The sequence below is a fragment of the Candida margitis genome (genome assembly GCF_024628925.1).
Source record: "Candida margitis strain CBS 14175 chromosome Unknown scaffold24, whole genome shotgun sequence".
NCBI classification, from domain to species: Eukaryota; Fungi; Ascomycota; class Pichiomycetes; order Serinales; family Debaryomycetaceae; genus Lodderomyces; species Lodderomyces margitis.
This window is the reverse complement of record NW_026261781.1, coordinates 61,459-76,066: the sequence shown is the minus strand read 5'-3', so window position 1 is coordinate 76,066 and position 14,608 is coordinate 61,459. Positions and strand designations below refer to the sequence as shown.

Here is a 14,608-nt window from a genome sequence, read left to right as displayed (position 1 = left end):
TGTTCTACTTGTTGGAAGTTATATTGTCACTTTCCTTTATGTTGAGGTGTATCCGAGGCCGCAACCCAAGATAAAGCCTTGGACCAATAAACGATAACATATATCTTGGAAAGACGTGTATCATTGCCATTAGATAAACACCGGGGATGTGCCTTACGTTTTATTGGGAACCTTTTTGATGTTTGGCGGGAAGGAAAAAGGTTCAAAGAAGCCCTACATGGTGAGGTCTGCTGTTGATACTGACTAGCAGCCCAACAGAGGAGTACAGTAAGTCCTTAACTAAGGCCTTACTTTAATCCAGTTGTTGCTCCATGAAAAGAAGCCGAACTGTTTGAATACATGATAATAGCTATTTTACATACGTTTGGCTCTTTAGATTGGCCAAATTAAGTTATATTTGAACAGTTAATTGTACTGCACTTGCTGATTATGCATCTAATGCAACCAGCGTAGGAAACTAGCCGTTGAATAATTTATACGAAGAGGTTAAGAACTTTACGAACACGTTTGATTCCTCGCACTAGGCCCGTTAGTTTCTACAACTAGCTAATTTAATAATTTGCAACGCATTATTTTTTCTTCCTGTGGCCTCTCATAGATGCTGGCTGTTATAACTATAAAGGGAATATTATTTTGGATGTCAAACACGAACCGTTGCAGAAAGAATAGCGAACAACGGTGGTGTCACAGAAAGAAAACAAAATGTAAATCGCTTCTGGTCTATGAGTTGGGGATAAGGACGCCTTCAATGTTCGGAGCATAAATCGGTGAAAGAAAACGGATTTCCACAGGGGTTGTATTGTAGCTCATTTTTCGGGGGGGGGGGAGCAATGAAAAACACAGCAAACACATCTTCATTCAGCACCTAATCAGTATGCTTAAAAGAAACTGCATTGTGGTAGTACCTTTAATAATTCATGGATGCTTCTAAAATAAATATTCAAAGCTCATAATTCATATGTTTCTTGGTATTTTCGTGATTGTTGGTTTCTCTCTTTTTTTTGTGAAATTTTTTGTGTCAACAGTCGCAAACATTTGATGCAAAACAACAAATACGAAGTAGAGCATAATTATCAACTTGAGATCTTTTGCAAGACCATTGACAGAAAGTGACCAGTACAATGTTACATAGTGAGAGACAAATGTGTCTATTCATGATATTTAAATAACCACACCTGTATTGCAAGCACTTGGGCGATACCCAAATGGTCACTACACGTCTGGTTCTGTTATTATTAAACAAAGTACCCAAAGGGGTTTTGAACCTTTGCCCAGAAGTTTGAATTTTAAAAGGAAAAACATTATTTGTCGACATAATCATAACCGTAACCAACAAACACACACATACATAATAGACAATAAACAATGAAGTAAAAACTTTCGGAAATTTTAGATTCTGTTCGCCTTCGTTGCGTCTATATCAAAGATTTACGATGCCCACAAACTAACGCCATACATGGAAAAGAGCAACTGTAAAAAGACTCGACGACGTGGTGGAACTATAACCATAATAAAGCTTAAAATGGGTATCTTCATAGTGAACAATCAGTAGCTACAAAACTTAATTACAATCAATCGACAAAAGCATACAGTTTTGCATAACAAACAACCTTTTCTCTTTCAATTTCAGTGGAAAAGAAGAGCCACCACAATGAAATTAAAGTGTTGCATGGTTCTACTGACCACATTATTTCCAATTAATATAATTAACTTTATCAGTGAGGTGATGTTCATCTATGGCTCTCTGTTATGTCTTACTAAAACTTTAAAATAGAAAAATCCAAAAACCCAGAAAAAAATCGGAAAAGTATAAAGCAAAAGTCGTATTGTTTACGCGAAGTTCGATAATGACGCAGAAGAAGTAGAAATAATGCACGCCTTGATGATGGATCGATGGTCAGAATGTAATTAGGTCTGTAGCCGGAGCTAAATTCCTATTTGAGAAAAAACACGACTTCTTTGGGAATAGACACAAATAACAAAGACCAATAACAACAATGTAGTACTGTAGAAAAGAACGGAGCTTCACAATAGGAGAAGAGCGTGGTCAAATACGCCAACTCAACAGGCTTCCTTTGATTAACGCTTTTGTCCACCACCCGTTGCACTACACAGATAAATAAAGGTAAGTTCATAAATGCAGCTATGTAAATCATTCTTATGGAGCAATATTCAGTTGAAGTTTCTTGGTGTGGACCAGCCGGTGAGGTTATGGACTAGCTATTAATACAAGTAAACACTGTCACTGCTACTATTTTTACCTCTTAGCATTGCTCAAAGACAAAAGCAACTGATTATATTTCTAATTTTTAGACTATGCTTGTCATTGGTTCTATAAAAAGATAAAAAGGCGTGCAGAGAAGGCTAAAAATGTGTCGATTGATGATGCATGCATTGTTTAAAAGAACAATAAGAAGAGATTAAAACAATTGTAGTAGTAACTTAAAGACTTTACACAGAACGTGGCTGGCTTTCTAAAAAGCGAAAATAAGTTTTGTGTAGCACGTAAATATTTTTACATAAGCAATTACATAATACATTTTGTTTCATTCAATTAACAAGCTTTGCCAGCAGCTGGCGTATCTTGTACTAGCTAAGCTAGGTCTGACTATGTAGTATGGTTCAAATTTTATACTCTGCTTGACAGCCACCATAACATGTGTAACCATTTTTTCTTTTGCTTAACAATAAAGTTTTGTTTCTATGGCTTTACGAATTGACATTGTCTTTTGACACACACGCACACCGCACACTGCAAGTCGTGTAGAATTTAGTGTTTGTGTAAACTTTGACTTCATTCTCCAAACGTAATATCTGGGCATTTGTGTATTTTAATGTAACTACCACCAACTTCTAATTTTTTTATTCACCCAAAAGAAGATATTATTGTCTTACTCTAAACCCAAATGGGATAAATCTTGAATATTTTACTTTTTGCTTACCAGCATTTACTCATAAGTATATGGGCGTATATAAAGCATGCATGTTTTCCCTCATTGTTCCTTTATTTGAACTTTTTTTGTTTCGACGTTTTCTTTGTTCTTCAGTTTTGTATTTTCGCAACCAACACAACAACCAACCTCACACTAACATTCGTTAAACTACCGACTCACTCACTCACCCACTGACCGCAATCGGACAATTACCTCAAACCCCACACATATATCAAATACAATTGAAAAGAAATAGACAAAAAATGGTTTCACCAAAAATAAGTGCATTGCTTCTATTCACTTTGAGTGCATTACTATCAAAAGCAAATGCCGAAGATACAACTTCCTATGATGGCACCACAGTAGTGACTGTGACTCCTCAAGCCACTTCTACTACTACCGTACCACAAGTAGTTGAACAAAATGGTGTTGTTTACATTTGGACTAATGAGCAAGGTGTATTGACCACCACCACTGTATTTACCCAAACCACCACCTTAGCTGAAGCTGAAGCCACCCCGACTGATGATACTACTTCAACTGGTGACAGCACTACCCCAACTAGTGATCCTTCGAATAGCTCTCCTGTTGCTGTATCAACTTCTCCAACTACCACCTCATCTATATCAACATCTTCTGGTGCACCACCAACATCTTCTACTCCACAAGAGACAGGTGAAAGTTCTTCCACTGCGACAGACAACAATTCATCTGTACAAAAGACCTCGTCATCTGCTCCCGATAGTTCATCTGCTCCAGGTGCTTCATCAACCACAGTTGCACCTGGAAGTGTCATTGTTATCCCAACCGATGTTCCAGAAGGAGATTATTCAACCTCAACCGTAACTTCTGAAACTGTATTGGACAATGGATCAACCGCAGTCTTGGAATTGGTTGTATTGTACACTGCTGTCTGTTCTGCCTAAGTGTCCTTGGCAAACGAATAGCGAGAAACCTATTTTTTTGTTTTCACAATTCATTTCACCTGTAGTTTCTACGCTCCATTAGTTGTTGTACCATTAGTTAATTGCTTTACTGAATATCTTTTTTTTTTCGTTTTTAATCAATATTTTATACCAAGTCATATACAAAGTTTTCTAATCACTATCACTCCAATTTCCACCTCCTCCTTTACTCAATTTTCCCTTGACAGCTTTAAGAGCATCTTTTGTATTGCGGACTTTTTCTTTGGCCTTGTCTTTCAACAAGGCAATAATCATCAAAGTCTTTATAATTTTATATTTCGCTTTTTCCTTAGTTGTAATCGCCACAATCTCAGCTAACAAATTGGCCTTTTTAATCTTTTGTTTAATCAAAAATGCCGTCTTCAATGTGATCAACTTGGTTTTAATTGTAATGAGAATAACAACTTTTTTGACTTTCTTCAATATAGCCACCGTCAATTCTTTAATCTTGACCAATAATGCAATCGTCTTCTTTTCAATGACCCAAATCAACTTCTTTAATTTAAGGATCGGAAGAATAATCAACTTCAAGATACCCTGTGCTTCAAACTTGACATCACCTTCTTCACTTGGAACAATGAATACTGTGTCATCATTCATAACCATCTCTTTAACTGCTTCTGCTCCGGATTCAACATAAAGACTAACCAAAAACAAATTGATTGCCATATTAGGCGAAGCGTTCTTTAAAATATCACTATCTGGATCAAATTGAATAGCCATAGTAGCCTTCTCATCATCATTATAAACACCGCTTGAAGTTTTACGTGAAATTGCAGCAGTCTCTTTCTCAAGCTCATCTTCATCTTCATCATCATCACCCTCATCACTTTTCAACCAATCCAATTGAGATGTCACATTTTGTTTACTGCTCCTAAATGAATTAACCTCAAATTCAAAAAATGTCACCGGATTCATCGAAGAAAGAACCAAAGTCTCGTTGGTCTCAACCAAATGCACAATAGTCTGATTAAACTTTGTTCCCTGAGACGTAGTGTCCAATTCTTGCCACAATTGCGAAGATTGGAAATGCTGGTAATTGTAAAATTTCCACGAATGAATATCCTCCAGCTGTTCAAATTCATGAACCAAGTGTTCCTCCTCAATGGGATAGAAAAGACTGGTTACATCACTGGTATTGGTAATAGTGTAAATATCGATACACAGGACAACAGACAAGGAGACAGTAAAGGTGAGTAACAAACTGATAAACTGCATATTTGTTCGATCCGTGGGTGTACATGTATTGAGACATAACAATTTACTAAACAAAGAAAAGTGTGGTCTCTCGCTCCATAAAATACAGTTATCAATTACCAATTATCACACAGCATAACAAAGTTTCCAAAGCATATCAAATTAATGTTGTTTCAAGAATAGGGGTCTTTTGTGTTTCAATCAGCATAACAAAAGCTTTTTGTTGCAAAGGAGTGCTCACAAGGAAACAAACAAGACCCAGTTAATCCAGCGAGGTTAGCCAGCGAGGTTAGCCAGTGGCAATCCATCATATTGTTAAAAACACGTTTCTAGCATCTTGATCTTTAAATGTGTAGTACAAGAAAGCAATGGCTTCTTAATCCTCACCTCCAAAGATTTTTTTCTTTGTACTCTCTGCTTTCATCAATGCTTGACCTACCTTTTCATCAACCTTCTCATTAATCTTTATCTTCTCCATAATAACCTTATCGATAACCATGTCCTTGGCCATCTTTGTTTTTGTTGCTACCTTTTTGACACCATAGTCAATTTTTGCAGCAGCATTAATAACTACTTTCTTAATCAGTACAACAACAACGACAGTCACGTCAACTGTCTTTTCCGTGACATCCAGTGCTGCATCCTTACCCTTAATCACCACAGCCATAATTTTCATCTTTATTGAAATCAAAACCTTCTTTTTAAGCAACATGATTATCTTTTTGATTAAAAGAAACGGAAGAAGAATAATCTTCTTAATGATCATGAATGGTAAGCAAATGAGAAATTTGATGAGTAGAAGTAACTTCTTCAACAACTTGATTGGAAGTAAAAGCAACTTTAACAACTTTTTACCCTGTATGTCAAATTCATCCTCTGACCCAATCTCAAGTGTAATGGTACCATTGGTGAAGTCGTCAAGTGAAAAATCCTCAACTCCATAATGCATGAGAAGACTTACAAGTATCACATTCTCGCCAATTGGTGTTGGCAGTTGGATTAGGTAGTTCTTTGCATCCATCATGAGCATAGTAGCAGTTTCATTCTGTGGTAAAAGTATGTCCAAATCTTTGGTATCGTCACCTGCAAAGATTCCAATCAATTCAAGGTCAACTTGATGAAAAACTGGTGGATCGGTTGATGTAAGCACCAATGTTTGGTTGGTCTTGGATAAATGAACCACTGTCTGGTTCAAGCTTTCTGGTTCCTTGGATATGTATTCCCAGAGCTCGGACAGTGTCAAGTGATCCTCATTGTAAAAATACCACGAATGGATTTCCTCCAGGCCAATTTCGTGGATAATATGCTTCTCCTCGGGGTAGGGACGTAAACGCGGAAGTGCATTCAATTGACCAATAGTGAGACTAAACACCAACACCAGCAAAAGTAAAAGTCGCATTCTTAGTTTTGAATGGGGGAAAGGGAAACATAGTCTGTCAAAATGATTGTAAATCGTCCCAATTGATATATAAATATAAGCATAACAAATTAGTCGCGTATAAGAATTGTCATCGATGAATCAAACTTTATGGCAACAGTGGCAATAAACTGTATGCTACAGTATGTACTAATTTTATTCTCCTCATTTGAGTCAGAATATCATGCTCAGTACTTGTTTCTCAATGGTTTAAAACCAGACATTGTAAATAATCTTCTCTACTCTCACAAAACAGCTTTTCGTGTTTCAACTCATTCAAATTGAAAAATAGCAATCCCAATTTTTTATACTTGTATAATGTGTAAATATCTTCCCATTTTCCCTTTGTCCATTCACCTGAACTTGCAACATGCACACCATTACCCGCTTTCATTTTCTGCCAGAAACCTTTCAATCCACTTATTATTGGTTTCATCTTCCGCTTCTTCTTCCAAATATGCTTTTTTACTTTTGCCGATGGAAACGAAATAATCTTCAAATTCTTTTGGACTTGGATCGTTTCACCGATGCCGGCCCGACAAATAATGGTGTTACTCATGTAGAGCTTACTCCCCAATCCATCAAATCCATAATCGTTTGCCAAACTTACAATTAACAAGGAAATCCCAACTGATATCCCTGGTGGCGTGGAAAGCGAGTATCCTTGCGCATCGATATATGTGATACTTGAAGTATTATTGGCCATTCTCAAGCATCCTGTAACTGGAACGGTATTTGAAAATCTATTTGGGTCTCCTGGGTCAATCTCGTAAAATGTTAAGGGATGGGTTGATGAAAGAAGGAAAGTTTGATCAGTTTCATTCAAGTGGATGATTGTTTTATTGAATTCCAGACTTGCAGATTCCAAATTGTTCCACAATTTGGATGATAGTAAATGCTGTTCATTGCGAAATAGCCAGGAATGGACTTCTTCTGACTCCACAATGGAAATTTTATGCTCGTCTTCCGTACCTATCTTTGTGCTTGAGCTGATTGAGATGCCGAGACTCAAAACGAAAATCAATATGGGCAACATCATGTAGTGGGATCCTATGATGCAGGGATGAAAATTATTGCAGGTGTTGTTCGATATGTATCAGTTAATTTGGTTGCAAAGAATTTTTTTCTCTCCTTTAAACTACATCAGATAACTTGCTAGTCGAGTCTCACACGCTGCCTTTGGATGCAATATTAACAGTAAACGACTGTCGGTGAGCTTTCTTATATTAAATACTGGCTTCTTTGTTTCCTAGGTCCGTGTTTTGCAGTTTATCTGTGGTTTCATTTTCTGCCTCTCCACGAGATACATCTCTCTTTAGATCGTAATTGATACTCTGTATTTTCGCTCTCGAGTTTGCTCTAGTTTCACTAACCTGATTTATCTGCATTTGAAGATCATCCAACTTGTGCTGAAAAATCAATGTTTCTCTTGAGATTCCTATTTGTTGCTCTTTGAGTGCCGATTTCAACTTTTTTATCTCTTCATTCTTTTTCTCGATAATATTTTGAGAAAGAGATAATTGGTTGCGTAAGTCAACGTTAATTACTTCGACTTCGTTCAACTTGTTGTTGATATTATGTAAGGTGTTCTCCAACGTGAATAACTTTTTATCTTCCTCATGGTCATTTTTCAACTGTTGCATCTTTAATTGTAGAATTACGCTTTCCAACTCGTCGATCTTTTGATCCCGTCTTCGAATATCTTCATTTAGTTGAGATTCATTCACTTTTGCAGCTATAGATGGAATGGCTGTTGACATATTGTGGATATTTGTAAGCCAGTGTGAGTTACTTTGTCGGTTTTGGTTTGTTTTGTTTACCTATTTGAATTTTATTTTTCCCCACCAAGCAAAGGTTCATTATGCATACGCTAACAACAGCCAGTCTCTATGTTGTAGCTACAGCAATCTTTGATTTTCCAACATCATTAAAGTACAGGATCAGTGAACTAGTTGAAGGACTGTTGGTGACGAGTTGGCATCGGAAGGACTGATTCTGTTCTAATGAATGTAGCTGCAACATTAAACAAGAAAGTGGTTCAACACATCATAAGCTGGAGTCTCATAAAGAGGTAAGCGGACTATACAGCCATCATGGTGCAATTTAGTACTAATCAAATTTTTACATAACCACCCTCTCTTGGATTCTTTGGTGGATGATTAATATGCAAGTACGGCTCACATATAACCCAAAGGAGTCAATTTTATCCCGAGTCAAACCACCACAAATGTACAACTTTATTGTCTTATCTTATCGCAACTCTCGTACCTTAACATACTTTCCTAAATACTCTATGAAATATGCTCCTGCGTTCTCTTCTTTCAAGATTTGCAAGGAATTGACGTCTAAGTTAGATCCACTATTGACCTCCATTCAATATTAGCCTCTCAATTGGGTATGACATTCGTATTGTGAATCATAATAAAAGATGTGATATCACGTGATACTAAACAAAAAACTTTGCTGTGTAATCGGAAATTGCAATTTAAAAGAAGAAAAGAAAAAGAACAAAGAAATTTAAACGCTGTCTTTTAATAATAATAAATTACTACATTGTTGACTCACGTTGCACACATCACACATATAAACCGGAAAAAGGTGTAAAAGAAAATTTTTTGCAATTATTACTTGCACAGGGTTTTTCAATTAGCAATAATCGGAATCCATATAACTAGACTACCTAGTCAACCATCTTTTCTTTCCACTAAACTACTTTAGCTACTCAATTTATTCACTTCATACTTTTGACGCACAATGACCAATCCTCAAGATATTGCAAACACGTTTAAGAGTGCCTTGAACATTTCAGGATCACCAAATGCAGTTTCAACCTCACCCACTCAATCATATTTGAGCCAATATGTGCCATCGAAACCAACCAAGGTGTTGAAACCATTCTCCACTGGTGACATCAAGATACTATTGTTGGAAAATGTCAATCAAACCGCTATTAACATCTTCAAAGGACAAGGTTACCAAGTTGAATTCTACAAGTCATCTTTACCAGAAGAAGAATTGTTGGAAAAAATCAAGGATGTCCACGCCATTGGTATCAGATCCAAAACCAAGTTGACTGAAAAAATTTTGAAACAGGCAAAGAATTTGGTTGTTATTGGATGTTTCTGTATTGGTACAAACCAAGTTGATTTAGACTTTGCTGCCAAGTCAGGTGTTGCTGTCTTCAATTCGCCATTTTCCAACTCAAGATCGGTTGCGGAATTGGTTATTGCTGAGATCATTACCTTGGCAAGACAGTTGGGAGACAGATCAATTGAAATGCATACCGGAACATGGAACAAAGTTAGTGCCAAATGTTGGGAAATCAGAGGTAAGACTTTGGGTATTGTGGGTTACGGTCACATTGGAGCCCAATTGTCGGTCTTGGCTGAAGCTATGGGTATGAATGTCATCTACTACGATGTCTTGACAATCATGTCATTGGGTAATTCGAAACAAGTTGGTACGTTGGATGAATTGTTACAAAAAGCCGATTTTGTCACTTTGCATGTCCCAGCTACCCAAGACACCAAGAATTTATTAAGTGCACCACAATTTGCTGCCATGAAGGATGGTGCATATGTGATAAATGCTTCGAGAGGAACCGTTGTTGATATTCCAGCATTGGTTCAAGCTATGAAAGCTGGTAAGATTGCTGGTGCAGCATTGGATGTATACCCTCACGAGCCAGCCAAGAATGGTGAAGGTTTATTTAGCGATGACTTGAACGCTTTTGCTAGCGAATTGACCTCATTGAGAAATGTGATCTTGACTCCACACATTGGTGGATCAACTGAAGAAGCACAATCCGCCATTGGTGTGGAAGTTGCAAATGCCTTGACCAAATACATCAACGAAGGTACATCTCAAAGTGCTGTTAACTTCCCAGAGGTGTCATTGAGACCTTTGGATTTGGACCAACAAAACGTGGTCAGAGTGTTGTATATCCATCACAATGTGCCAGGTGTGTTGAAGACAGTCAACAATATTTTGTCCAACCACAATATCGAGAAGCAATTCAGTGATTCGCAAGGCGACATTGCGTACTTGATGGCAGATATCTCTGACGTTGATATTAGTGATATCAAGGCATTATATGAGCAACTAGAACAAACCCCATACAAGATTGCAACCCGTTTATTGTATTAAACAATATGGACTGTTTTTATAAATCTGTACATTCTTTTAATAAAATAATTCATTTCTGTATTTGCTCTTGTTATATAGAGAGTTGCTTTGATAGCCTGTTCACACACAGTTTCGTCGTCGCGTGACTGGTAGCGATGTAACTGCATAATAAGTTTTCAAATTGGTTTTGGTGGCAACACACAATTGGCAACAAAGAAAAAAATAAAAAAAACTCCCACCTAAGTACTTCCCAAACATACAATAGCGAACAACCAATACATTTCGATTCGAATTTTAACAGGAGATTTGCATAATTAGAAATGGCATTAGTATCGGCTGCTCCATATTTGGCGTTGCTTGGCGAACCAGACACCAGCTTGAAATCGTATGCGTTATCATCATTGAACGAAGTGGTTGATCAGTTGTGGGCAGAAATCGCCAACAACATCACTGATTTGGAGGAATTGTATGAAAACACTTCATTCGAAAAAAGAGCTTTGGCTGCATTGGTGATCTCGAAAGTTTATTACAATTTAGGAGACTTTGATGCTTCTGTGAGATATGCATTGTACGCGGGCGACGAGTTTAATGTCGAAGAACAGTCCCAATATGTGGAGACCATTGTCAGTAAATGTATCAACTTATACAATTCATTATCACAACAGAAGTTCAGTGATGACTCCGTGGTAATAGAGTCTAGATTGACGGCAATTTTCGAAAAGATGTTGCAGAAATGTTTGAAGGCAAACGAAATTAAATTGACTTTGGGCATTGCATTAGAGTCATACAGATTAGACTTGGTGGAGTCGATTTTAAAAGATCAAGTTGCCGAAAATGAAGAACAAGGACTCAATTTGATAAACTACGTTTTGGTTTGCTCAAACTCCACTATAACCAACTCAATATTCAGAGTAAAGGTTTTAAACACGTTGATATCGTTATTGTTGACATTGAAAAAACACCAGGATTTCTTCACTATTATCAAGATAATTGTACAATTGAATGATTCACAGCTTGCAACCAACTTGTTTCAAGAATTGGTGAAGCAAAACGAAGAATTGATTGCTTACCAAGCAGCATTCGATTTGGTAAACACTGCATCACAGGAACTATTAGACAAGGTTATAGAATCTTTGTCCACTGAAGGCAACGACACAACAGTGAAGAAGATTTTGAATATATTGTCTGGTGTGCCCACTTCCGACTTTGACAACACTTTTCTCTACAAAAACAACAACACAGACATAACTATTTTGAACAAGACAAAGAACCTATTAGACGGAAGAAGTTCGGTTTTCCACTCAGCCGTTACTTTTGCCAATGCTTACATGCATGCAGGTACCACCGACGATTCATTTTTCAGAAAAAATTTGGAATGGTTGGGCAGAGCAACGAACTGGTCAAAATTTTCTGCCACTGCCGCTCTAGGTGTAATTCACAAAGGAAACCTTTCACAAGGACGCACTATTTTGAAACCTTATTTGCCAGGCTCGTCCAGTGCCGCTCATACTAAGGGTGGTTCTCTACTTGCATTGGGATTCATTTACGCCGGTCATGGTAGAGAAGTTATCGGATATTTGAAAAAATTTATAGATGATAATGGTAACTCATCAGGAGTCAATGAGATTGAGGTTCAATTACATGGTGCGTCATTGGGTGCTGGTGTTGCTGGAATGGGCTCACAAGCGGACGATTTGTATGAATCATTGAAAGTGGTGCTCTACTCTGACTCCGCTACTTCATCTCAAGCAGCTGCCCTAGGAATGGGTTTAGTGTTGCTTGGATCAGGAAATGAAGCAGCTACCAATGACATGTTGACTTATGCCTTGGAGACCCAGCATGAGAACATTATCAGGGGTTTGGCTGTAGGTATTGCGTTGTTACACTATGGCCGTGAGGAAAAGGCAAACTACATTATTGAAGATTTATTGAAACAGGAGTCGTCTATTTTGAGATATGGAGGTGCATTTACTGTTGGTTTGGCATTTGCAGGAACTGGTGACAATGGTGCCATAAAGACGTTGTTGCATTATGCAGTTTCAGATCCCAGCGACGATGTGAGACGAGCTGCAGTTTTGAACTTGGGTTTTGTCTTGATACGTGATTACACTGCTGCCCCTCAGTTGGTGAAGTTGTTATCGCAATCACACAATCCACATGTGAGATACGGTACTGCTTTGGCACTTGGTATCTCTTGTGCGGGCAGAGCTTACGCTCCTGCAATCGAGGTATTGGAGCCATTAACCAAGGATGCAGTGGACTTTGTCAGACAAGGTGCCATGATGGCAACGGCAATGATTTTAATTCAACAGAATGAATTTTTATTCCCAAAGGTGAAAGATTTCACTAAACAATTTGCTGATACCGTCAAAAACAAACACGAGGACGCTTTGGCCAAGTTTGGAGCTGCATTGTCTCAAGGTATTATCGATGCAGGAGGAAGAAACGTGACGATCAATTTTGAAAATGTGCAAACAAACACATTGAATACGAAAGCGATTGTTGGATTAGCGATATTCTCACAATCATGGTATTGGTTCCCGTTGGCTCACTTTTTGTCGTTATCATTTGTACCAACATCAGTAATTGGAGTTAGAGGTAGTGATTTGAAGATACCAAAATTCGAGTTAAACTGTCACGTAAGCCAAGAATATTTCCAATATCCCCCAAAAGTAGAGGAGTCAAAGGAGAAGCAGCCAGATAAGTTGGCCACTGCTGTTTTGTCTACTACGGCTAAAGCTAAGACAAGAGCCAAAAAGAAGCAGGATCAAAAGGAGGAAGATGATAAAATGGATGTTGATGGTGACAAAAAGGAAGATAAAAAGTCAGAAAAGAAGCCAGAAAGTATAGTAAAGACCGAAATGAAAGAAGACAAGGTACTGGATTCGAAAGATGATGATAAAAAGGATGAGAGCAAAGAGACAAGTGCCCAACCGGCAGTAATACGCTACACAAAAACACCCTACAAGATTGGAAATCTATCCAGAGTATTACCACAACAATCCAGTTATATTTCATTCATCAAAGATGATCGGTTTGTACCTGTTAGAAAGTTTAGAGGAACCGGAAGTATAATTGTTTTGCAAGATACCAAGCCAGAGGAGCCTGTTGAATTTATCAAAACTGTTAGACAATTGAACATAACTACAGCACCATTACCCGAGCCATTTACATTGAGTGAGGAAGATTTAGAAGATGACTAGTAGTTGCCTTTTCATTTTATGTAGATTAATCATAAACGTATCAATTATAAGTTTGAATTTTTACATCGTAAGTATTGCGGTTGTGTAAAGCATGCAACGTGAATGTCGCTTCTGCCAATTTGTTCATATTTTTTGATGGGGATCCAATGACCAAATCTGATACCCTTTCCAATCCTTTTCCTCTTGAGCTGCCTATATCTGACGCCTTCAACTGTATATGTCGTGAAAAGAATTGCAAACTGTAAAGTGTTTCCAGGATCTACGTCACACGAATAACTCCCACCAATACCTTTACCCAAAATAAATTCGCTTTTAAAACTTGGTCCAAAGTTAATAAAATATCCGCCGTAACTCACTCTAAAGTCCAAACCAAAGTCTAGTTCGACTGACCACGTCTGTCGATAAGTAGCTTTATCACCAGCAAAATTGGTCACACAATTACTTAGTGGAGTCCAGTGAACTATAGAAGGATCAGCTGCATCGGTTGCTAAAGTATCATCCATTCTCTTAGATACATTGCTTTTCTGGTACGATAGCTCTATAAAGTGTGGCTTCTTTGATGTATCAAGAACATGTTCATTAAATATAATTGACTTAGAAAAAGGTAAGTGGATGATGGATAGTGGATGTAAGATTAAAGATTGTATGTCGTTATATGAGCTGATAGTATGATGCACTAGATTTAATTTTGACAATTGGTGTACCTGCCTTAAGTTGCTTTCTTCGTCAAAGTAGTGTCCTACCTTGATACAAGTCGTTGGCACAATT

General features: G+C 37.6%; 8 protein-coding genes across 8 annotated transcripts; 3 read left to right on the top strand and 5 right to left on the bottom strand. All coding sequences in view use genetic code 12, as the record gives it.

The window, feature by feature from the left end:
- Positions 1-3,196: 3,196 nt before the first annotated feature.
- On the top strand, positions 3,197-3,859 carry CANMA_001702 (uncharacterized protein; the record flags this gene model as incomplete). The annotated part of the gene is made up of 1 exon (XM_051813697.1): positions 3,197-3,859. The coding sequence occupies one exon, from the start codon at positions 3,197-3,199 to the stop codon at positions 3,857-3,859; it is 663 nt and encodes a 220-aa protein (XP_051672681.1).
- Positions 3,860-4,030: 171 nt separating this feature from the next.
- Positions 4,031-5,116, bottom strand: CANMA_001701 (uncharacterized protein; the record flags this gene model as incomplete). The annotated part of the gene is made up of 1 exon (XM_051813696.1): positions 4,031-5,116. The coding sequence occupies one exon, from the start codon at positions 5,114-5,116 to the stop codon at positions 4,031-4,033; it is 1,086 nt and encodes a 361-aa protein (XP_051672680.1).
- A 355-nt stretch (positions 5,117-5,471) lies between these two features.
- On the bottom strand, positions 5,472-6,494 carry CANMA_001700 (uncharacterized protein; the record flags this gene model as incomplete). The annotated part of the gene is made up of 1 exon (XM_051813695.1): positions 5,472-6,494. The coding sequence occupies one exon, from the start codon at positions 6,492-6,494 to the stop codon at positions 5,472-5,474; it is 1,023 nt and encodes a 340-aa protein (XP_051672679.1).
- Positions 6,495-6,714: 220 nt separating this feature from the next.
- Positions 6,715-7,551, bottom strand: CANMA_001699 (uncharacterized protein; the record flags this gene model as incomplete). The annotated part of the gene is made up of 1 exon (XM_051813694.1): positions 6,715-7,551. One exon carries the CDS (start codon positions 7,549-7,551, stop codon positions 6,715-6,717), a length of 837 nt encoding a protein of 278 aa, XP_051672678.1.
- Positions 7,552-7,738: 187 nt separating this feature from the next.
- Positions 7,739-8,272, bottom strand: KIP4 (Kip4p; the record flags this gene model as incomplete). Its single annotated transcript, XM_051813693.1, has 1 exon — positions 7,739-8,272. The coding sequence occupies one exon, from the start codon at positions 8,270-8,272 to the stop codon at positions 7,739-7,741; it is 534 nt and encodes a 177-aa protein (XP_051672677.1).
- Positions 8,273-9,266: 994 nt separating this feature from the next.
- Positions 9,267-10,658, top strand: SER33 (phosphoglycerate dehydrogenase; the record flags this gene model as incomplete). The annotated part of the gene is made up of 1 exon (XM_051813690.1): positions 9,267-10,658. One exon carries the CDS (start codon positions 9,267-9,269, stop codon positions 10,656-10,658), a length of 1,392 nt encoding a protein of 463 aa, XP_051672676.1.
- A 299-nt stretch (positions 10,659-10,957) lies between these two features.
- RPN2 (proteasome regulatory particle base subunit) lies at positions 10,958-13,840 on the top strand (the record flags this gene model as incomplete). Its single annotated transcript, XM_051813689.1, has 1 exon — positions 10,958-13,840. One exon carries the CDS (start codon positions 10,958-10,960, stop codon positions 13,838-13,840), a length of 2,883 nt encoding a protein of 960 aa, XP_051672675.1.
- Positions 13,841-13,884: 44 nt separating this feature from the next.
- Positions 13,885-14,343, bottom strand: CANMA_001695 (uncharacterized protein; the record flags this gene model as incomplete). Its single annotated transcript, XM_051813688.1, has 1 exon — positions 13,885-14,343. One exon carries the CDS (start codon positions 14,341-14,343, stop codon positions 13,885-13,887), a length of 459 nt encoding a protein of 152 aa, XP_051672674.1.
- Positions 14,344-14,608: the final 265 nt, after the last annotated feature.